Below are 25,852 nucleotides of genomic sequence, written 5' to 3' on the forward strand. Positions count from 1 at the left end.
TCACATGAGGTATGACATCAGGACTGTTTTCCTCTTGCGGGTCCCAACATGCACCAGTGTTTCTCATGCTGCCTGGAATACACGGAGGACCATCTGAAGACTTGTCTCTTTGTTCTTCCTGCGTCGCATTCTTTTAATGCACATTGCTCTGTATTTCGCTCTCCCTTTGCTTTTTTTCTATACATACCGTACAACTGATTCTTTCTTTCCCCTCTCTTTCCTTTCAGATTTGGCACTCGTCTTGAAAACTCTACCACTGGAAAGACGGTTTCAAAACGTTTGCAGTCACTGTTGCACAACGTTTTTTTTTGTTTTTTTTTGTCTGCATGTGTTGCGTTGCTTGAAAGGTTTACTGAGGACACAGAGAAAGAACAATCTGAAAGCATTTGGCAATCTAGCTTGAGAAAAATGTTACTACAAATCTCATGGTACATTCCTGCAAATCTCTGTCTCGGTTTTCCACATCCTTGTTACAGTCGAGAAAGTTGTGTGTCGATACACCAGTCAAAAGTTTGGACCAACTTTTCATTTTATTAGGACTAGTGTATTGTACACATATCAGAATAATAATAGTCTTTATAAAATACCAGAAATTTAGCAAGGGAATTATGTAGCAGCTTGTATGCATGCATGCATAAACAATTAGAATACATAAATTAATAATAATAGCAATAATAAATTCATAAATAATCTCTCGCTCTTTCTATATACTTAATGAAAAGGTTTTGAAGATCATGAAAAAGTCAGTCAAGCGGGTCCAAACATTTGATGGTAGTGTTTTTAACTCAATCTGGTGCCTACCCAAATGCCAAACTGCTTTTGTATGGAAACATGAAAACAGTTCTGAGATCAGAAAGAAAAGGGCGAATTCAGCCAACAGTGGTTGTTTTCCACCCGATAACCTCAGCTGAAGCTCAGCCACATCTGGTTTGGATCAAAAAACCCAAGTTGCGGGGGAAAAAAAGAAAAGAACAAAGAACAGAACTAAAATTGGCTCCAATGGCATGCATTCAGTGCATCACACTACGACCCAGAAGCTGGGTTAGGGGTGCAAGATATATTAATTATTCATAATATTTGGCAACTACGGTACATTTCTTAAAGATCATGTCATTAAACTACACTGTGCTTCACAATTAGGAAAGTTCATATTTTAATAGTGTCTATAATTTAAACCTTACCGGATTTTAAAATATATTCAAACAGTAAACATTTATTTTAAATTGCAAATTGAAATCATTTCTTTAATTATTACATATTTGTTCCAATGAACAAAGTTCTAGCTATACCGCCTGGCCCTAAGGTCAGTGAGTACAAATTCAAGTTCTGTCACCACACTTGAGTCACTGCGGCAAACTTTATCTGACCGAGCAGAGACGCATCAGCATCATTATCAAGTGTCTGCTTTCCTCATACCTTCCCCGAGACAAGATTTGTGGCTATTTGAAGTGACAGACAGGCTGAAACTCTAGTCTGCACTGGTGCGGACCCAAATTTATTTCAGCACACATCAACGTACCCATCTCGGCGCAGTAAACAGGCCTTTTCTCAGACGCTTTATCAGGGTGAAAACTGCCTTACATCACAACTGGAGGCAGGGATTGTCATGTGAGCAATAAACAAACCAGCTGATCTTTATTCACGCAAATTGGTATTTAAATAATGATGTAGTCTACAGACAGTTTGAATTACAGCTAATTACCCTACTGACTTTACTTACTGACTTGCCCTAACCTTTATTCGTTTTTGGGATTATTCACCTACAAAATTAACAATCAGTTACAGTCTACTCAAATGTATGAGTATCTTAAAAAAAGATGTTTTTAAAAACTGTTTCTTGCTATGCGATGGAAGTAAAAAAAAAAAAAAAGATTTATTTAAAGAATGTTTCACCTTTTCTTATCCATACACTGAAAGCAAACAGGGTTCAACACAACATACTATGATCCCAATGACTTTCACAGTACGGACAAGGGTTTTTTTTTTTGGGCTCCACAGAAGAACAAACATCATACAATTTTAATTTTGGTTCATCAACTGTTGTTTTAAAAATGCTCAACAAGACACCAATTTTAGGTTCCTCAAAGAACCTTTCAATGAACAGTTCTTAAAAGAACCATTTTTCTTAGTGCAAAGAGCGTTTTAATAATAATTTAAAGAGCTTTTTCCACTATGGAATTTGGAAAGGTTCTTTATGGAACTAATCAATGCCAATAAAGAACCTTTATTATTAGGATTGTAGGTTCAGATTGGTCCATTTTGCTCAGTAACACTAAAAAACAAGTCAAATCACCATGCAGTTTGAAGGAATTTTACATACTGGAATATACTGCCATAAACATTGGCATATTTACAACTATCTATTTTCATTTTAAGGCATCTGTTAGATGTCAGTATTTGCTGTATTACTTCTCCTAACAATTTCAATGTAATGCCGATTTTCCCAAACCACAGTGAGATGCTGAAAATGTCCATTTGAAGTTCCAACAGCAAGAGGGTGAGGTTAGCCAGTTCTTTATTTGCAACTATGTTTTTGATATTCAACTGTTAGGTTGAGGTCTAGAATTTTTTTCCTTTAAGAAACTGATTTCATTCAGCAAGGCTGCATTGCTTTTCCTGACATTTTCAAACTCATGCCGACTTTTTCAACCCGTCGTTGAGATGCTGAAAACGTCCAGTTGGAACTCCAACTGCTTTCAGCAGAAGGGTGAGGTTAGCCGGTTCATTACTTGCGCCTATGTTTTTGTTTTCGCATAGATTAGAAGTGAGGAAATCTTGACAAGGTTCTTTAGAGAGAGAGGTTCTACTGTTCTACAGCATTCCAACTTCCAGCTACGGCGGTGTGAAGCCAGGAGTCTGGTTACATTCCCTCTCAATACCCTCTTTGTGTCAGTCGCAGTCTTTGGCTGCTCTAGCGCTTCGCCACCCTACTGGCTCATTTGGACATCTATCAGCATGCTAAAACACACACTGCAGTTCAGGCTCCAGTAAGTAGCTAATCTGAAGTGTGGACATACCGTGTAAAGGTCGTTCGTCTCCTGCGCCAATGATGGCTGTAATATACACATAACCCAGTGGGTGGGCCAATCACGGGGTTGTCAACAGGTACGGGGTTCTGCGCCACTGCACTCTTATGGAACAGTTTGCAGGCCAAATACGCTGAGTGCACATCAAATTATCACACAAATCCCTCCTGTCCATCAACTTAAGTGATATAAATCAGAAATAAACATTTAAGCCTAAAACAAAATGCCTGAAAAATAAACAGTCACACTTTACATTGGTGTTCATTTTGCCGGATTACTTAAGTTTAATTTGTAAAAATGCAAAGTTGGTCCCCTAAAGATACATTTTGACCTGATCTAGGACCCGGAATGCATATTAACATGCTATATTAACATTAACGCTCTATGTATACAGTAATGAATTTTCTTTTTATTATTTATTTTATTTATTTTTTGGCTGAATTATTACTTATTATTATTATCTATTATTAAATGATTAAAATAGCCAAGTGTAGTAAAAAGGACAGTCCTATCAATTGGCTAAACTGACAAAAGTTTTAATCGCCTCGTCAACTGGAATCACACTTTTCATTCACTTTCGCTTTTCCATTTTTAAATAGTAATATCAAAAAAATAAATGAATATATAAAAAATATTTGTAGGTTTGCACCTGAAAATGTATATGCAGAACCATTTTTTTAAAAATATTTTGACATAATAATAATAATAATAATAATAATAATGTTATTAATCATAAAATGTAGCACAATGGATACCTTAAAAATACAAAATAACAACAAACATATTACTACTTGTTGTACGATAGAAATGCTAACACAAATGTATTTTAATATTTTGCTCTTACATATGCAACTGCGACTATTAAAATAACAGCATATACCTGATACTAAAGAACAAATTACGCAAAAAAAAGTGTAAAAAGTAAATCTAATTGTATACTGCCATTATATCAACTAGTTGTCACCTTTCTGTCTAAATAGTGCCACTGACCTGCACGCACACACACACACACACACACACACACACACACACAAATATTTAATAATATGCTTGATTTGACCCTCTGATAAAATTTAGATCACCTTACAAACTGCTTTTGCAGTGTACTTCTTTGTGCTATCCCTACTATTAGAATCCATTATATTTGCATGCGATATGTGTAACATGACCACTGTAAATGTAAAGTGAGAAAGCTCTAGATAAAGCATATTCCTGCTCCCATAAAGCCATTCTCTTCAAGACGACTGCGTTCCCCCCCAAAAAGACTATCTGCAAAATCATGAAAGAAAGTAGAGCACCAGCAAGCTCCTGCAGCAACTCAAGAGGCGTGCTTAGGCTTTTCAGCCAGTCCCACCATAGTTGAGTAAGAGTTTGCGTGACTTCAAAATATGTTAATTTGAGGAGGGGGGAACGAGCGCAAAAAAAGCAAGAAGAAAAAAATTGTTCTCATGATGTGAAAAAAGACTATATCAGATTACAATAACATACTCCCCCCCGGCGCACCCCTCCCTCGTGTAAGCATCGCGTGAGAGCGCCGCCAACTCTCAACTTGATTATGATTAATACAAGAGTACTATTTCCATGCCAGACCCAGAACTATACGCACCAAGCCTGAATCTTAAGGTGTCCCGACGGATACAGATCTGGGTCAAATTCAGACTTTCTTTTGTTAGCGATGCAAACAAACACAATGTTTTCACCATTACACGACAACTTTGTTTCCAGCTATCAAACCTTTTGCAAGAGTTGTCACTTTCGCTCGGTTCTGTGACTCAAATGTCTTCAATTCAAAGCGGCAGAAAACAAACTGGACGTGACTTTGACACACCACTTTGATTATAAATGGCAGGAATTACACTTAAACGTTACATTTTACGTTTTTGGTTGTTGTTACAGTAAATTAAACTTCCCCGAGATTCACGGGAAAGTCAAAAATCCCCATCATGGAGTCATTTTGCAGACGAACACGGTTCATAATCTTAATTATGTATTAACTGCAACGTTTCATATATACTTTTCTATATGAAAACGTAAGTAAATTCCAATTTCATATATATATATATATATATATATATATATACCTTCAAATACAGTTTAGAACATTCTGTCGTTCTGTACAGCAAATTACACAATGTACCAAAAACTGAATGAAACGCGTTCCATTCTATTGTCAGAATGTTACAGTTTAACATTACATAGCAGTTCGAAATGTTGTTACATTGTATAAATAACCTTGCTGCGCGAGACGCGAGCGCGGTCTGAACTTGAACGTGAGAGTTCCCACAAAAACTTACATTTTCTGAACGGGCTTCTTCCGTTTCTTGACCGCATATATACCGATACCCCCCGACATGTTTGTCTGGTGTCTCTGAGAAGTGTTTAAAATATGACTAGCATCTAAAATCCCCTCGGGTTCCTTTCAAGTGTCGATGAAAGTGTGCGTTATTCAGGTAAATCCTCTCACATATACACAAACAAAAGGAGAATATGTCCAGTCCCGATGTAATTCCTGTCGGCGTCGGTTCTTTAGACCGACACAACTTAAAGTGAAGACTAAAAGTTTCCGAAAGTTCTCAACCTCCACGGCGAATGGCAATGGCGTGAGCTGAACAAATTTTCCTTCTTCCTTTTTTGTTTTTTTTTCGACCTGTCATTCTCTAGTGGCTCCAAACAACGCTTGCAGGCAGCGGACTGGCTGAGAGTTCTGAGCGACGACCAATCAGAAGCGCCTGAGCGCTAGGCAGGTAATCTGGACGCTTTGTGATTGGTTAGAAAAGTTTTCAGGAAATCATAAACACAGGAGCGTTCTTAAGGTGGACTGGAGAAAAGCAGCATTGCAACCTCTGCGCTGTGGTCCACCTGCAGCGTTGTTAGGTCAATAAAGTATTATTATTATTTTACATGCATTTTGTTTTTAGATTTCTGTAAAAATATCTTCAAACTTGCCTCTGCGTAGAAAATGTGTATCATAAAATACAAAATCCAGACAAAATAAAACATTTAGTGGAATAATACTAACATAATTAGCGGTCATTTAATGTAATCACATTAAAATAGCCATGATTTATTACTTTTGATATGTGTTTATCCATAGTTATTGTAGTTACTGTTACTATTGTTATAGGCCTGTAAGTGTTTGCACACTTAAGCCACACCTAAAATGTCTGAATGTCATAGCATTACATAACGAAATTTCAGAACAAATATTTTTAAAAAGACTAGACAAGAATACCTTTCAAGCAAAGCGTTTGTTTATAGTGTGTTTATGATTATAAACTATATAAAAATGAAGACAAACAGTATAGTGACACTTTCTGGTGGTGAAACGCTGTGGATGACATTCATAGCTAATGTGATGAACTACACCTGTGTGAACTTCAGGGGAACTGACTTCATACATTCCCTAAAATCACCTTGGGACCAGTTGATTATAAGTAATTGCAAAAATGGCTCGGAAATGTGATTTTAATTCTGGGAAAACTCTACCAGGATTTCTTTGCTAATTTTATTGTCTAATGCAATGACATTTAAACAGTTTTTTGTGAAGCTAAAGTCTTCAAATGCTTTTTGGCACTATGTTTTTCCCCCTGATGCTGAAATGGAAATTAAATAGTAGACCATTCAGAAGATATAAATCTACCGTTTCACTGCGTAGGACAAGAATGAGATGTGACTGTTAGTGGAAAGATTCAGTCACACAAACACTTTCTGCAGACATTCCTCGATGGCGAGATTTTAAATATCTTATGGTTACATACTGTTTGTGAACTTTACAAAATAAAATCAGTCATTTGGAACACAATTAACATTTTTGTTTGTCACGTTAGTAAATTGTTCTAAAGATAAAATTATGAAAAATATGCAAACGGGTAATAGCAGGCCAAGATACTCTCATAAAGACTTCACAAATATTTTTCCAAACTCATCTCTGGTTCATTTCAGCATATACTAATAAATAATAAAAAATAGAAATGATAAATACAGAAATACATGGAAATTATATAAAATGAAATAAATTAAAAAGAAGGAAACAACAACCATATTTTATTATAATCTTATGATTTAATTTGATAATAAATATGTATGTATATAGACAAACACAGATATCTATAAACAAAAATCTAACAAAACATTCAAATATGTAATTATTATTTCTATTTAATTTGTTTATATTGTTATGTATTTTAATACACATACTTATGAAAATGTTCACGAAACATAACTATTTAATTATGATTCAAATATCGATTTATTTCTATTTAATTTGAATTGAGTATTTATATACATTTATAATAATAATACATGTTTAAAAGCATTTACATTTAGCCGACGCTTTTATCCAAAGCAACTTACAGTGGCATTCAGGCTAACATTTTTTACCTAACATGTGTTCCCTGGGAATCGAACCCACAACCTTTTGCGCTGCTAACACAATGCTCTACCACTGAGCCAGAGGCATAAATACATTTTGTCTAGGATATTCTGAGTGGTCCAGGTCCTTCCCTCAACCTAAGTCTAAGTCTTTATTGTCTGCCAGGCAAAAAGCATAATTAGAGCACTTAGAAAAGGAATAAAACATCTTTATTCAACAAACAGACTAATTGAGGTATCATTCATCAGTTTGTAGCACAAACGCACAGGACGGGCTATGAGTCAGAGTTTAATTCACACCACATCAGATATAATTAGGCTGAACATGTTATATTAAACCTCATGCTGTCCAGGCTACATCTGTAAACTACAGCGCACGCAGCTATAGGAGTAATCTGTCAGTTCAGGTAAGCAGATAGGATGCGCCTCAGGCCTGTTTTCCCACATTTGATTTCCCTGCTTTCTAATAGCTTGCTCATTGTGTGTGTGTGTGTGTGTGTGTGTGTGTTTTGCGGACGTGCCGGTTGTGGTGTCTTCAGTCACGCTCTACAAGTCAGGTTTCTATCTTCACCTCAGGTATTGTCTTTTAGCCCACAGTTTATACAACTAAAAAACAGGAAATGCACACAGACACTTATCTTAACAGAAAAAAAAAGATTTAAATGATTAAACTGGCATATTTTCAACAATTTTTGAACATCGACCAGAAATGTAAAAGGATGTGTGCAAAGCAAAAATAGTTTTATTTTAATTTTTTATCATCGTTAATGTTAAAGCTTATATTTGAGGAAATGTGAGACTTAGCCTACATCTGGTGGACAATAAAACCAAGCAATGCCTACAGTAGAAACCAGAAAAATCTGAGAAACAACCTAGAAATGACCTAGAACACCTTAGCAAACACATCGCCTAAAAAACAATAAATATATACTGTATATACGTAGATGCAGCGAACCTACACTGGGAAGGGGCCCACTGGCTGCAAGGAAATGTTATAGTTTTTTTAATAATTATTTGAATATATTGAAATATGCTGCGGTGACAAAAGCATTTTGTAAACAAACTCACACAGTCATTTTCAGTGATGCCCTGGTTGTAGTTTTAGTGAATGGTCCAGTTTAAGTTTCCCTCACACAGTTTGTATAGTTGGTATGTTACATGTATTCCACCAATATATTAACGGAATACACCTGACCTGAACCTCACAGAGAATCTATGGGGTATTGTGAAGAGGAAGATGAGTGACATCTGACAAACAATACAGAGGAGCTGAAGGCTGCTATCAAAGCAACCTGGGCTTCAATAACGCCTCAGCAGTGCCACAGGCTGATCGCCTCCATGCCATGCCGCACTGAAGCAGTCATTTGTGCAAAAACCAAGTATTGAGTGCATAATTAAACTTGCTTTGGAGATCTTAAACATTTTAGTTTTGTCAGTTTTTGGATCTTTGAGAAAATACAAAAACATTTTGAGATACTGAATTTTTTATTTTCATAAGCTGTCAGTCATAACCATCAGAATTAAAATAAAAAAAACTCTTGAAATATTTCAGCTTGTGTGCAATAAATCTAACATATGAGAAAGTTTTGCATTACTACAATTTCCATAACGTAATTTGAAAATAACAGTACACTAGTGCACTTAGATAACCGGAAAAATTAACGAAATAACCTTATATATAATTCATACACTACATGGTTGAGTACATGCTGCTAGTGCATAAGTACATAGTGTATAAGTAAATAGTGTATAAGTGCATAGTGTATAAGTACATAGTGTATAAGTGCATAGTGTATAAGTACATAGTGTAAGTGCATAGTGAATAGTGCGTCATTTGGGACACAGTTTCTAAAAACCATCTAGCAACATGCTAAATTTCTCAGAACACCTTTAGCCATTTTCCCAATCATAGCAGTGAGTTCAACGTGGGCAAGCTAAATCTAGTAAAATCTAGTTGTTTGTGTGAATTAATCGCCAGTGTTTTTGTCTGCTAATATGGAAATTAAATCCCAGTGTGCCGCTTTTGTGTAAATATTGAGTTAGCCTCCTTTCAATATTTCCTCATGAAAACAGCGGACAGCTCTTTGCCAGCGTGTGTGGGAGGTTTCCAGGCACTGCTCATTAGGTTCATGTGGTCTGTGCATGTCCACACACAATGACAAAGCGGTTTTCTGTTCCAGAAGGAGTCGTAGTGGACCCTCCGTACACAGTTTACTCTGCGGCGATTTGTCAGCGTGGTGTTTGAAAGTCCAGTCATGCAGTAAGAGGGAAAATAGAGACTCAAATGGGCCCGGGATAAATCTTTCAAGATTTTCAGGAACGATAGACGTATTCAAACATTCAGAAGGTAACTTTTTTTGGACCGATGCTGAATAAATGTACTGTAGATACAGGCTATTGAATAAACGAGCAATTTAGTAAATGCGAGTAAATAACAGAGTAATTTAATAAGCAAATAGGTTGCTTTGGGTGTACAGTAAATGAATGTCAAAAGATATCCCCAAAATTTGCCGTGGTAACTATAGTTTCTGTGAACATTTAGGGTAATGTGTTTAAACTATGTCCTAACCCAAAGTATTAAACACTCCGAGATGCCCTTTTTTTTGGTTCCCCAAAGAACCTTTTAGTGAAAAGTTCTTAAAAGGTACATTTTGTATTTGTATGAAGAACACTTTAAAATTGAAAGAACCCTTTTCCACTATAAAGAACCTTGGGTGGAATGGAAAGGTTCAATAGATGTTAAAGGTTCTTCATAGAACCATAAGTCACAAAAATATAATTGGCAACTTATCCAATGATAGTTCATGGCAACCCATGTGTATGAGGGGGGTTTATGTGTTAATCTTACCACATAAGACATGGCTAAGTTGACAAATGAGCTTCTAACTACAGTTACTACATGGTTTAGGCCCATTTAACCAAGAACGATGACTACAACCATATTAGCGTCCACACCAATGCACAACAACGTTCTATGTGTTATAAGCATGCTTCGGTTTTGTCATCTGTTACTTTAAAGTTTAAAGTCTGGTGGATTCTGATTGGCTGTGAATGTTTTATCGTCCATCTGCAGGTGATTCCAATAATATAGTTCCTTTATGTAGTTACTGGTAAAGTTGTGGTGTGGACTTCCTTATTCTTAAACATTTAGAATGATTATTAAAACTTTACAGTTATTGTCCTTGGTCAGAACAGGCCATAGTTACATTTTAATATACCTTATTTTCTGTCTCAATCAGTATGAACAGCTGTGAAACGTATCCAAACTCACAATTGACGTCACCTCAAATGTTTATCCTCCTTCGTAAGGTGTCTCTCTTCTTAAGGCTCAACGTTGACATTCAGGCTGTGATTTGGTTACCCTGCAAACACACACATGCACCGACTCATGGGCATTCACAGAAATACACAAACACACACCCTTGGACAACATCATAAAAGCATCGGTCACACTCCAGTGAGTCACCTTCAAGTAAAACAGCCGGGCTAGTGAAACCAACCCTGAGAAAAGACGTGTGGTCTATTTACAGCAGCGATAGCATGAGAATATAAACACAGAGACATCATTAGCAAAACGCTCCTCTCGGATGGTTGTATAAACATTTGGCCTCAAATTGGTGCTGAGGTCCGGTAGATTATATATCCCATTTCAAATGAATGCTTACCGTATGCACTTTATTAGCCTCCACATGACATCTTCTGAAATGCAAGTTGTAAATTACTATTGTTGCTGAAAATTTTTGGAGGTTTAAATTGATAAAAAAATCCCCCGTCCACCATCCCTTTGCGACTAGATTAAATATATACAGGTAAGAACTCAAGAGGACAAGAAATATGGAAGATAATTCAACTATTTATTTCACTGTTTTTTTTCTTTCTCTGCATTAAGGTTTTAGTTCCAAAATCAGCGCTTTATGATATAACTTTATTACCTTTATTTATTGATTGTTTTTTTTTTTAAATGGTGTAAACTTTTTATGATGGCATTAGTACTAATTAGTACTTCAAAACGTAAAATGCAAGCTAAATGACAATAAAAAAGTATTTTTCAAATGTGTAGAATGTGTAGATGTTTTTTTTTTTGGATTATTCGTAGCTTCATTAATTGAAAATAAGACACCTCCGCCAAATCGTTTTAAAATAAAAATAATAATAAATACTACCACTAAACTAATGGATACAATGCTAATTAGCTTTTTTTCCGTGGTTTTTGTTTTGATGGCTTTAATAATGGAAAACGAATTTGGTTCTGTAGCTCCTGTCCACTATGCCAGGATTTTTAAAAAAAAAAACTGAATGCTGCCCAATGATGACTTTTGCGTTTAAATCAAACCTCACAAAAGTCATAGCCTGGCTGATCTTCGAAATCCTTTTAGCAAGCATTTCCTATGAGGAAAAGTCAAACCTGTTGGGAACATTTAGGTTCTTGTAAATAAACTTTGCATTTGCTAACCCATGCACCTTGGGGCCCCAGTGTGAGAGTTGAAGTAATAGGTACTATTACATTTACAGAAACTTTAAATAGCGTGGACCGTGCAGTTTTATGGCATGATGTAAACTCTTTCTTTGTAATTACAGCAGTTTTTAATTATAATCAGATCTGCTGCCCGGTGCACTCACAAAGCTGACTAATAATAAGAACACCTTGTTTAATTGAGAGCTAAAACAAACCTTAAGGCTTTCCCGTTCTGCCTGGCTGATTTGGCAAAATGCCGATTTTACACCACAAGGCTTGTCTACCAGGAAACATTTGGCTGGCGGTCGCTCGCCAAACACTGTATGTTTACAACAGTGGCTCCAAATGAACAGCCATTGGCCAGCGCAAGGAAAATATGTGCAGTTTCTGAAAGGAAATGTAGTCTTGTGTTACCATAGAGGCAGTTTAGTTTAATTACAAACAAAACCAGCAACAAGTTAAATTGCTGTTTATGATGTGCCACCCTCCCGATTCTGCTCAAATGACTTTTTGTTAGGGAAAAAAAGGCATAAAAACAGTTAATAATTGTTGCCATTAAGTCCAGCAGACCTGGCAATGGAGTCCGTAATGTGCTGCATAAGATCCAAATGAGTTTTGGGCTCAACACTCTTTTGCTTTTGTGGTGTGACTGGTTTTCATAGTCTATCCAAAATGCTAATTCATTTTCTTAACCCATGTTCTTTCAAACTTGTGGGGCAAAAGGAGCTATTCTGAAGAATATCCTTACTATGCTTTTCCATATGGCTGTTAAGCATCAAAAAACACCATAAAAATATCATAAGGTAGTCAATTTAAATATGTAGTGCTAAGCAAGGAACACTACCAATATACTTTTAAACCTGTTAGATAAAAGACCAGTACTGTACAAACTCCATTGCACATCTTTTATTAAAGAGCACCACACTTTTACAACCTACCATATGTGCTGTCTTAAAACTATGACGAATTACTGCCTTTACAACTGTAAAAAGACAGAAAGTGTGTATATCTGACCACACTGTGCGAAAACGTGGTGCATGCTTTCACTTTCCAACCACAACCCCAGATTGTCCTGAAATCTGCAGTGAGACGATTTTCACACATGGCATAGTGTTTACAAATGGCAATATGCTACTCAGAAATGCACAAAAAAACAACAGGTTTATTTTATACAAGAGTAGAAGTCGAAACCAAACACTTGCTCTTCCAATACAGCATTTTAAGGTTCGCTTTAAAGGTTTCATGTCAGAAAGCGGTGCATAACATCCCGTATATATTGTACAGTTAGTTTTTTTGTTTTGTTTTTTTCTTTCATTTGTGTTATGGATCACAGTTTAAGCCGTAAATCACTTAAATGAGCATTTTTTTGTGATTTATGTTGCTTTAAATGCCAAGTGTCCGCATTAACAAAACACTTTTGCTGTAGTTACAAGGACAATAAAGCTTTTACCAGTGAAAAGATAAACCCTGTGGGTGATTTTGAGTAATATTTGCATGAATATTTGAGTTGTCAAGGTCTGGAGTTGTCAGGTAAAACTTGGCAGTCTGTAGAGGTGGGTAAAGAAAACTTGACGCCTAAGATCTTTACAGGAAGAAGAATCGCTTTGTAAGCAACTGTCAATCAAGCTAGCAATAGCGTTTACAGAAAAAAACAATGTTTTTTTTCAATGCTATTTGAGGATTATCGACCCAGTTTTGATTTCACGTTGGTTTCCGTGCCGTTTTAGTCAAATTAATGGGTCTACATTAGCTATAAACCAGTTTAATTGGAAATACACACACTTGTTTGAGCATGCAGGGTCATGCCAAGCACTCTATGGTGAAATCTCAACAGAGCGCATGCTTCACAGATCAAGACAGATAGTGCAGCTCAGTCCAATAAATCTCTCTTAGATAAACAAATGTCATCTAACACATTAAAAAAGAAAAAGGTTAAAAAAGGCAAGAGATAATTAGGGACTGGAATGAATGTAGCATTTTTTACCTCAGTAAATTGCTGAACTGTCATTATGGAAAGCAGCTGCAGCTATCAAACCATGGTTTGATTTTCAAATATATGCTCAACTTTTTTTTTTTAAGTGAAAGAAACCTCAGTTGAATGTAAAACATATGCTAAATATTTGTTTATATTTATGAATTTTACCTCAGCTAAACCTTGAAAACTAGCTAAAGTTGTCTGATAAGGATACAGATCAAAACAGACAGCAAACTGAACGGCTCCATCTACTGGCTAAGAATAGAAACTATGTGTGTCTCTTAAAAAGGAGACAATTTTGGCTTAGGTTTGACATTTGATTCTCTGGGGTGTTTATTTGTTGGTTTGCCAGTCTGTCTCTGTCTCTTTCACTTCACTTCACTTCACTTCCTTATTTGTTTTCTGTGTGTGAACATTACTTCGATCTGTCTGTACTGCATGTTGTGGAGACAAAGACGGTTAACTAAATCAGACCATGTTTTTTTCTATCATGTCAGACTATGTCTCTCCATTCAAAATGAATAAACTTCATTTTTCTACCGCTTTTCCGCAACCAAAGTTTGTTTGCACGCATTCAAATGCTATTAGAGTGAGTAATGCCAGCATTATCATATTTGTCTCCATTTTTTTCCACAGTGAAAACACCACAACACTTAAGAAAATGAACCATTGTTTTTCTACAAATAAGACCCAAAAACCATGGTTGCTATAGTTAAAGCCCAAATGGTAACCACAAATTAACCATCGTTTTGCTACACACATCATTTAACCATGGTATTTGTTGTAAAACTGTGGTTATACATGGTTATACAAAGCATGTTTACTACACTTTTACTAAAATAACATTCATTTTTGTAAGGGAAATGGGCCAAATGTGATACAAACATTTTCTTATGTCTGAAAGTATCCTTCAGTCTTAGTTTATTTATTTATTTATATAAACTACATTAAAAAAAAAAAAAAAAACTAGTCGGCTAACTAGCTAGTCTGCCGGTCTGTAGCCTGACAGAGTGCAACATTAAGGAATTTTCTTTTTTCTTTTTCTTTTTTTTTACAGAGTCATTAAAGCTAAACGTTCAGAAAACTTCCATCCATCTGAGAGTGTTTTAGTACGCTAACACACTAATTAGTATGATGATTAAAGCCTCTAAATATATATCAAAACTAAAAACACAAGACAAAATCTAGATAAACTAGTAGCATTCTGTTTTAAAAAAGTCATTACGCTGAAAAATTTGAGCACTGACGTGTCTATGTGAAGTACTGCATCACTTACGAGTTGTAGGGCGTCTTAAGGGATTTCAGCTGTTGGGAAAACACAGCTGTGAAATAGAAGTGCCTCATATTTATGATTGGTAGCGATGTCAGAAGTTTCAAAAGCATTTTTCACCCGTTTATCATTGAAATATGGGGATGAATATTACATTAGAACGACCGAGATGTTGCAACGCACACTCACACGTGGAGACTCATACCAGCTGTCTTAAGTGTTTTAAGCCTCTGAAGCCGGTCAGTTGTTTCGTGATTTGTGGCAGATGTTTGTGGTTAAAATATGTAATAGATTATATCCCATTCTCACTGTGTGGGAAGGACAGGCAAAGCACAGAATTTAAGGTCCATGTGCGAAGTTTAATCTATAGTTAGCAGTGTTCGCTATGACATGCTAAGAGAAGCATTGCTGATTATTATTGCTCATACTTACTGTTAGTGATTTAAACAAATCCCTACTAAACTTTCATGTTCAACTTTCAATCCACAAAAGCACATACTGTAGTAATGCGCTCAGTAACATTCAGAAAACAATAACCTTATGGCAACACCCCGGCAACCTAAACTAGCCTAGCATCATGGCGGACCCCAAAAACAGTAAAACAAGATCATTCTCTCTCGTGGATGAATCATGCATGGCTCCGCACCCTCGTAGGCGTGAAATGAATGTTCCAAAGACAAATCTGTCCAGTTCCTCCCCTCATCTTATAAACGAGGGATTATTACCGTCCAGGGTTTTGGAGCGATCAGGAGTTATGTCTGCTGTCAACGGACAAAAGAGTTGCGTTCTGTTTGTAGACCTTCCAGAGTTGGGTTTTCAATCATCCCTTGTGAAATGATTTGTTTTTCCTTCTCTCCAGAGCCGATTCCTCAGTGTCAATTCTCTTAAATAGTTTGAAATCTTGACGCCTCCACATATTTACATTCGAGTCATCGTAGTCTTGGGAGAGGTTGGACAATGAGTGGACTGTGTTTTTAGGTACAAATATCTGTGACCACTAAAGAACCCAGACAGCAAGCAGTTTCAGCCCAGATCTCGTCCATGGATTTCATGCGGGCCAGTTGTGGGCCAGTTCTGGGCCGAAACTGCTTGCTGTCTGGGAAGATGATTCTGGTTTTCATCTTTGATTATTAATAATATTATATTATAAGAATAGATCTTGGAAGCTAGGCAATGTTTGGCTCGGTTGGTACTCGTATGGGATCCCTAGGAGAACTGGTTTGGAAAATGGATGAATGGATTATAACAAGTTGAAAAAAATCAAGAAAATCAATCTTAATATTTATGCCCCTTCGGCCAGGTGTGTTTAATACAAAGTGTGGTTGTATCTGTTGTGTGCTTAAGGTGTGGGATTGACAAGTACATTGTTCGTTCAGGTGGGAGTGAGTGTGACTGCCGGGTGTTTTCATCATGAATTCGCTGTGAGAGTGACTGAAAGGGATAATTCTGTCATCTCATTGGTTTTACAGTTTACTGTATGATTAGACAATACACACTGCAATAGCAATAAAAGGAAAGTGAAGGGAGATGTCTTTTCAGGCCCACCATATATGTTTTTTGTAGGGAAATTAATATTCGAATCACAAGGAAAGTTCTGTATAATACCTGTATGTAATTTCAAACCTCTTTGACGTTCTATCATCCATCGAACTCAAAAGAAGATATTTAGAAGAAAATCCAGGCTGCTCAATACAGTTTAAGTGAATGATGACGGGCTGCCAGGCCAAACAATTATATATATTATAAATTTTGACAAAAATGTAAAGACAATAAATTGAAATAATTAATAATCTTACCTCTGTCTTCAGGTTTATCATGCAGCACCATCAAACGTCTGTAATGTTTTCTGCACTTGTTTGAACTCGGTGCCAAACACGTTTAAACAGAAATCAATGCTTCAATGTATGTTTCTAAAAAAAAACCTGACTTGATTTACCGCCTGTGAGAAATGTGCTGAGGAGGGACAACGTTTTAGATTTAAGATATGACGAACTGGATGTTCTGGATGTGATTTGCATGTGTAGCACATCGTTAACTAAAATAAATCTAAAACTAAAACTATTAGTAACATATAAATAGCAGATGAAGAGCTTTAAACCAAAATGTAAACATTGCCTTTGATTGCATGTGGGTGAATTGTTTTACACGTGAGACAGGAAGGCTTGGCTAATTAGGCAAGAAACAGTGTAGTTTGATTTTCTAAGTGTAGTTCTAAGAATCACTCCTGTGTAGTAGTAGAATTAGCTTTTAGCTTAGCAAGCTAAAGTTTCAATGCAACTTCCCCCAAACTGGCATATTTGAGGAGACACTCTCACTGAAGGCCATCATCATCTCATAAGCCGAAAGACAAAAGTGAATATAAATACATTTGAAGGAGTCCTCTGTCTCGCTCTCTCTTTCCCCCTAGTGATTTGATACTATGTATTTAGCATCTGTTTCCAGAACTTGCTGTTTTCCCCTCTTTATTTTAGCTCAGGTCTTTAGAGCTGAACTCAATTTCGGTTAATGTATTCTAGCGCCAGCTGCATCCAGAGCCAAACCTTAACACAGCGTCTGTACAGAGTTCCCACATGTTTAGCTCTCACAAAATCATGTGAAATGATATAGCAACGCACTGCTTAGATCTGGATCAAGATGATACAAATCGTGTTTTATCACTGGAATCAATGCACAAAGGGGTTGGGGAAAGTCCTTTCCCTCATGCAGGTAAAGTTATTGCTAACATAGCAGACTCATCGAAAAAAAACAAAATATATATAGGCATCATCTGTATTAAAGAGAAAATAATAACTTCATCCTATGTTTAAGTGAATAAAATAGCCTTGATAGATGTACTGGTGTTCCATTGGCTTTGTTCTCTCTCACCGGACTGTAAAAGAGGAAAGCAGGGAGGCTCAAAATGCTTCTAAACTTAAAACGCATTTTTGCCCCGTTTGTGTTGTTTAACTACTTACAGAATTATTTAAAGTGTAAAACATTGTTATTTACAATGCACAGCGTGTTTTTAGGGGGGGGGGGGGCAACCCCCCCCCCCCCACTGCAACATTTCATTGGTCTATCATCCTGCTTCTCATAACGCTACATCTAATATCTTTTGATTATCTGTGATTGTGCCACATTTTTACATTGCCACTGGAAACTGTTTGTATGAGAATGAGAGCTGTCGCTTGGTTTGGCCATGATCTGCATGAATGTCCAAATGTGGAATTTCAAGCTTTTTTCTAATGCAACACTGGTTTTAACGTTAGGTTTTACGGTGCTTGTAAACACAAGCACATGCACACAATCATCAGCACACCCACCCAAACCCAAACGCAAACCCAAGCACCTTTCCCAGTCTCCTAGCACACTCTGTGTGTTTTTATGCCTCCGTCCATTGTTTTACACTATTTTCACCCTCCTTGCCCTCATTCTGTTGGCGGGGAGCCACTGCCAGACTCTGTGGCTCTGTGGTTTGGTTGGAAAGGGCTCGTTCTCTCTGTTCCTCTCTGTCTGGCATAGGTGCAGTGTTGGGCCTCTGCGTCTGCAGCAGACACACAAACGCGCTCACACGGCTCCTTCGCACGCAAGGGGCCGTGGTCTCAGACATTCTCAGGTGGTGACTTCAGGAGAGATCGTCTACATCCACAGGGCTCCTGGGAACAGGGGCTGGCCTGTTCCTTTTGGAGGTCTTGTTTCCTCTCTCTCTCCCTCTCTCTCTTTCGATAGTATTCGCTCACTCTTGTGTCTCTCTTTCAGTCCACTCTTGGCCATTTTGGACTGCCAATCATCTGGTGCTGATTACAGTCCTGCCTCTTTTATTGACATGAGCGATGGGCTGATGGAGCCCCCTTTCTCGATTTGCTCTTATTTTGTCTCATCTCCTGTACTACATTTCTCTTGTCTATTCCTCGAGTGTCTCATCTCATCTCCTTCTCTGTCCACAGTCTCTCTTTTTTCACCTCTTCCTCATTTCTCTCTGATTTGATCTTTTCATTACTATTTTGTAGCTCATCTTATCTTGTCTCTTCTGTTTCTATTTTTCATTTAATCCTGTCTTATCTGTCCTCTATTTCTTTCCGGACAGTTTCTTCCTCATTTGCCTCATCTCAGCTCAGCTCGTCTCCTACATTTTGCTCTTGCCTGCTTCATTCTCATCTATCTTTCTATCTTTTATTATCTTCATCTCCCCCAATTCTTCCATCTCTCTCTCTATCATTTAGTCGCCTCTCATGTTTTTCTCTAATCTTGGCTCTAATGTTTCAGTCATATTTCTTTATTTCTTAGTCTCCTTTCATTCATGTGTTTGGCAAATCAATTTCTCCCTCACCAGTTACTCCACCTCAACTCATCTTGTCTTCTCTGTTCTTCTCACCTGCTTCATTTAATTTAACCTGTTTTGTCTCATTTCCATCTCATTTCAGCTCACCTCATCCAAGTCTCTCTCAACTGTTTTGCTCTCATTTCCTCCTGTTGTCTTGTCTGTTTCTCCTCTCTCTCTCTCCCATTTTATGCTTCAAACCACCACTGAAAACCGAGCCTCTGTTTCCCATGAAGTGAGTAATCCCTCTCTCTGTCTGTGGCCAACAACTGTGAATCACAAATTTATCTGCGGGAACCCAATTCAAGCTGAAAGTCTTTAAGTTGCAAATAGAGGCCTCTCAGGCCCACTGGACTCCAGAACGCCCTCCATGAACCTCAACAAACCAAGATCACTGCAGTGAAAGTCCAAAGAGAAGTGGGCCAAAAGTTGAGGCTGGGTCTGTATGTTCTTGTGAATGAGCCATTTCGTCCATTTAAGGGTCAAGTATGTTGATTTAAAACTTGAAATTGCGTGTTATTTTGTGTGGCAGTAAAGTCGCTAACCATTATGCGCAATTATGCAACCATTTCTCATTTTTAGGGGGTTCGAGCACACGCTGTGCTCTGTTCTCAAGCTGCCGTGCTCTCTTTCCACAATTAGAGCCGCCAATCTCAGTTTCCTGCCAAATCTGCTTTATTACTTCCCTCAAAACTGTCCAAAATCCCAGTTCTTCGCTTACCAAGGTCAGCTTTTGATTCTCGCCTCTGAAATTGACTTGACAGACCGTGCGAAGGAGCATCTGAATTCATGCTCCTTCGTTTCCTGCAGAGGAACTTTTTGATTCGGCGGTGGTGACTGCTGGCTCTCTTCTTGCATTTCCATAGCGTCATTAGCGTATGATTAGGATGTATTTTTGCTGGAAAGTCAACTAGGTCTCCACTCTGCATTCTGCAGCACACCTGCTGAGCTAACCACAGAGTTACCCATATGTTAAGTAATGTACAAACATACAATGGAATGCTAATCAACCATCACATCCCAAGGAAATACCATCGCCCAAGTGACGCTCTTTCTCTACCAAAAAAAAACCTTTCACTTTGGTGAAGTGGGAGAAAGTTGGAGCATTTGAGGATAGGAGGTGGACTACAGTGAATTGGATTGACTTGAAATGGACAGGTATTCCTAAAGACTGGATTTGAAAAACAAACTGGAATTGCGTGCAGTGAGCACAAGTGGGCAGTAATTGGCCTGAATAAGCTGTAAAGTGGACCAGATCAAAATCACGCCAGATGCGTAGTATCCTTAAAATCCCATTTACTGTAATTATTCAGGCATTTTCTCTCTTTCCATCTCCCCTATTCACAGCTAACCTCTCACTAAAAAGGAACGAGCTTGGAGCGGAGATGGTTGGGAATGAAGAGGTGCTGCATTATCCAAGATCCTATCCCTAAAATTGCTTGGATGCAGAAGAATAGGGTTGAAATTACAAACCATTAAATCATTGCCTCCATAAAAGGGGAATGTTTTTGTGCTCAATTAGGACAGTTTGTGATATAAGTGATGAATATAATGTATATCAGTCTTACTTCTTAAATGTGGTTTCAGTGTTTTGATTGGGCAAAGACGGTGGAATTGTAGTGGCTTACACCCAACTAAAATAACATCTGCTAATTAAGAGAGAAAACAAATGTGCCTCAATAATGTAATGTTGTTACAAATGAATAGCTGCAGAGAAATATTGAAAATATGTCTATGAGGGGCAGAAAGTTTTATGGTCATATTTGTTGCTCTCCACATTAGGTTGTTTCAGGCTTTTTTATTTTATTTTATCAAGGTGACTCAAGCTGGCGTGATTCCTCACACTGTCTGAAGGGTTAAAGCTGACATTTATTGAATTGGGTCTTTGCTCTCTTGGTGGCCCCTGACATTAAAAGACCCCTTAACTACTGTGTCAGGGGACAGGCTCAAATGATTTTTCTTTGCCTGCGTCAGTTTTACTCAATGTCAATTTTAAAGTACTTTATTGGATTGATTGTTTTACAGACAACAACAGCAAAAAATACATTCCATTGTTCACTTTGGTTTTAAAATGATTTTTCTGATAAATCTGCCAGTTTTACTTTCTCTCAAGCATACTGGTTTGTGTGAAGAACATCAATGTGTGTTCGTCCAACTTCTTTCCATACCTGTGAAAAACACTCATAGTAAATCCCCGAACACGTGCACAGACTGAAAAACAGCATAAATCAAAGCCTACTGTTGAACCACATGGTAAAACCACAGAAACATGACTCATAGTAGCCATTTTCAGCAGCTTCATGCTGTTTGTATGAAAAGCTTGGAGAAATGTGTGTCTGTATATTGTAGATGTTACACATGAGCTGTCTGTTGTTAAACTCAAAACATAAGATTTCCATCAAATACTGATCACCGTGAATAAACTGAACTCAGCTGATCACTGTTTGTAGCCTTTTTTTTGTTTGCAATATTTCATGTTTTTATTTTTATTTTTTTTGCAAATTATAATGGCAGAAAAAGTATCTGAAAAAAAAACATGTATATGAAATTTAAATATATTCAATAAAATGTATTCTTAAAATAAAAAAAAAAAAGTTTTATATATATATATATATATAGTTTTATTCCTCAGTGAAAGTTGTCTTGTTTTAAGAATAGTAATAAATTCACAGGAAAATCCTTTTTTTTGTATGTGTACCAGTGGTTTCAGATAAATATATATGTATAAAATAGAGTGAGGTATAAAAATAGATGAAGACAAAGAATGATTGTTTGGCCCAAAATATAAGAGGTGTGGTAGTTTGAAGGTGATCCAGGGCAGATCCCTTTATCTGCCGTCCAAAAATGCAGTGCTGGACTCACATTCACACATGCAAAATATGGATTTACTCAAAATAGAAGCATCAGTGTGTCTCACATTATTGTGAACGTGAGAGCAGAACAGATGGGTCTCGGCTGACTTGTGCAATTAAGAGATGTGTTTAAAGACATTAAATTGGAATTTGATGACAAAAATTACTTTCTGGGGCAAAATGGGGAAAAAAATAAATATGGTATTTGATAAAGTGGCTATAAATGAGGCAAACAGCTGTGTTAATTAGACAGCTGTTATATGCTTGCACTTTAGCATGCCATTTCTTGCATTTGAGTGTAAAAGAGAAAGACAGACGGAGAGAAAAAGAGCGAGGTGCCAACTAAACAGAAGGCATGCACGTAATAACCCTTTACTGGTAATATTAGCAATTAACCACTGCTAATGTATAAATTGTTAACCTAAGTGCAAAATTGCTAACATTAGCAACACAATATAGTATTGCCAATATAAAGATACAAATGTTAATATGAATAATTCACCACTGCTAATATTAGCAATACAGTATTGCTAACATATGAATATTGTACAACTGCTAATGTTGACAATAAACTAGCAATAAATCAACACATCATATTGTTAATATAAAACAATATGTTGTGCTGTGTCTATTTTTTTTTACAATTTGTTTTCTGAGATGCACTGTAGCATTACAATGAGCAATTAAGAAACAGCAACTTCATAGAAAACTGCTAAAATGCCTCAAAATACATTAGTGTCCATCTAGCATCCCTTACGAAACTGATCCATGATTTTACTACAATTAAAACTACTTCAAATTGCTACACTAACCAAAGTTTAACCATAGTATTAGTAGTAAAACTGGGTTTATGCAAATAGTAATGAATACTGCTAAAAAAAAAATATGTTTTCCTTGATAAATTGTTAATTTTCATAAGGGAACACCCTAGATTTCACATATACTGCAACATTCTAGAAACCACCTAAAGCAACAGGCTAAAAACATAACTTAGCATCAATGTCCTAGCTATCAATCAGCAATAACCCCCTAGCAAACACTTAGCAATGCACTAAATATGTTAAATACCAACAATGTTGCAACCACTCATAACACCATAGCAAAAACATAACATGTTAAAAATCTTTTTTTTTTTTTTTTTTTTTTTTTTTTTTACATGAAAGTGAGCTACTTAGAATATCATAGCATCTGTTTATCAACATTCTTGCAACCAGCAGCAAACACATGGCAATGTGCCTAATACCAGTCAACTTAACAACTTCATAACAACATACACCATACATATAATACAGTATATACCATAGCATCCTGCTCAATTCTTGTATAGCACCCTCTCTCTGAACCCATCAGTGCCTCTCTCTGTTCTTGCTTTCACTTCATTTTGGCTGTCTTTTTGTCTCTCAAAATCTCAATCACCTTTCCCTCTACCTGTCAGTCTTGCCGAACTTTACTTTTCCCCCCCTTTTTCTCCTGATTCATCTCTTCCACTTCTCTGCACTTTGATTTTGACCTTTTCTCTTGCTAGGCCATTCTTAACGCATCAGTTTAATTCGAACCCTCATTTCCTCACTCATTCCATCACCGTAATCTCTTCCGAAGAACCCGACAACCTCCAGCTTGCACATCTTTCTTACTGACAAGGTCGATCCTGCACCTTCAGACCTGAATTGCCCCTTTCAACCCCACCTTTACCTGCCTCATAATGAGAAGCAGATCTATGTCTCAAATCTGTTTGATGTCGACTGTAGCTGTTCATTTTGAAGCTCAGCACGGATAGGGGAACCTGAAGACAAGACAACCTATGTCAAGCCCTTGAACACGGCCCAAGGCAACTCAACCACCAGACGTATCACTTTCAGGCTTTTCCAAAAGAAAAAATGTTTCCGTGTACTTCATTTTTCAAGACCTCTAAGTCAACTACTGGCACCTTATAACTTTTAAACTTAAAACAATCCTGAATAAAACACCATCATCCCAAGCTTATGCTGTTTTTCCCACCAAGCTTGACCTTAAATAACATTCTGTGAAGTTCTACCAGATAGACTCGGGAGATAAAATGATGTACGAAGCATACATTTATTGACAACTCAGCAAGCATTATTATACATTTTTTGGCGGAAGGCCCCTTCCATGGTTCCTTATCCGAGGGTAGCGAATCTGCATTTCCTGCCTGAAGACGAAGGCAGGGGCGCAGCCGACCCCCCTGGAAGGTAAGGACAGGACCATCCTGGTGGTGGTGAGGAGGGCGGAGGTTGTTATCACGTCGGCATCTGCAAACTCAAACATGTGTAACTACAATCTTTTATACCAAAGTATAAAGACGTGATTGGATAATGATGAAGGTAATAAGTGACTAAGTAATTGAGTCTTCCTGGCAGAACTTAGGCTAAAGCTTTCATTTTTTATAATAAATAAAGCCTATTGAACACTTTACAATTTGTTCCATCCTTAATGATTGTTGCATTTCAGACTGTATGATGTGAGCCTAGTGAGATCTTGGGTACATATCAAGGCAGACTGTATAACATTATCAATCTTATACGCCAAAACATAGAAAACACATGATAAGACTTAAAACAATCATGACATCCCCATGAAAAATTGGAAAATTGATGGTTCCCTACCAGTGGCATGCAGAAACCTCTATAGAGTCAGGGGAGAAATCACTTTCTGAGGGAGGTGGGACCTCAATAGGACCAAAGTATAGGCAGCATGGCAATTAAAGGGAAGGGAATTTGAGGCCAATGATACACCAAAATAAAATGGTAAAACACAATCCTAAGTAGAACCAAAGAAGCTGAAGATGTCGTAGGTGCAGTGACATTGCAGAAGTGTGACACAAAATTTCAGACAGTCATAATGTCTAAAATTAATTCCCTGTTACAAAAACAGCATTTGCTGGTTAGGTATATTTTGAAGCATTACAGCTGGTTTGAGCTAGTCTCAGCCTCAGACGTCACGCCCACGGACTGTTAGCTAAATGTCTGATGCATATGGGACTGAAAAGTGGAAACACTTCAGGAGTGTCGAAGTTGTCATCAGATTGGTTAAATTCTACAGGATTTCCATCAGACGTGTGTGTGTCGCGTTCTTTAGCGTTCTGCCTGGAAACAAAGATACTGTGGCGCCAAACCCCCTCACGAAAGTAAAAAGCCACCGTATTTACAACTGTGATGATGAGCGCTTTTCAGGATCAACTAAACACTGGATTTTCAAAAGTATGTCAAATATTTTAAGTTTGCGGCATAGAATCTTTAAAATACATCGGAAAGTTTTACACACGGTCTGTTATTGTGGTGACATTTCTACGCCTCGAAACGTGACGATTGATGAAACAAGCTGTGATTGGTTATTGGACATGTTGGTCAAATGGCCTCATGGGCGGGCCTTGGCCAATGAAAGCTAAAATGAATTCAAGACCTAACCAGTAGGTCTGGGGAAATATATCAATGCATCTCAAATCAAGAAATTATTCGGACATTTTCCAAATGCATCGCGATTCTTTCTAGGGTAGTTTATGAGCTTACTTTTGAACAGCAGATGGCACTGTATGCTTTAGAAACAGCCGTACTCTTCGTGTTTCCAAATCGTCACACAAACTC

At 37.3% G+C, this 25,852-nt stretch overlaps 1 protein-coding gene across 1 annotated transcript in view; it reads right to left on the reverse strand.

The window, feature by feature from the left end:
* The window catches only part of ahr2 (aryl hydrocarbon receptor 2), a 55,827-nt gene extending 50,164 nt beyond the window's left edge, over nt 1-5,663 (reverse strand). Inside the window, exon 1 of the mRNA XM_052589174.1 lies at nt 5,321-5,663. Within this exon, the coding sequence (XP_052445134.1) occupies nt 5,321-5,379 (59 nt within the window). The 5' untranslated portion in view covers nt 5,380-5,663. The remainder of the gene's footprint in view (nt 1-5,320) is intronic.
* Between the last annotated feature and the right edge of the window lie 20,189 nt (nt 5,664-25,852).

This window comes from Carassius gibelio, chromosome B22 (genome assembly GCF_023724105.1).
Source record: "Carassius gibelio isolate Cgi1373 ecotype wild population from Czech Republic chromosome B22, carGib1.2-hapl.c, whole genome shotgun sequence".
NCBI lineage: Eukaryota > Metazoa > Chordata > Actinopteri > Cypriniformes > Cyprinidae > Carassius > Carassius gibelio.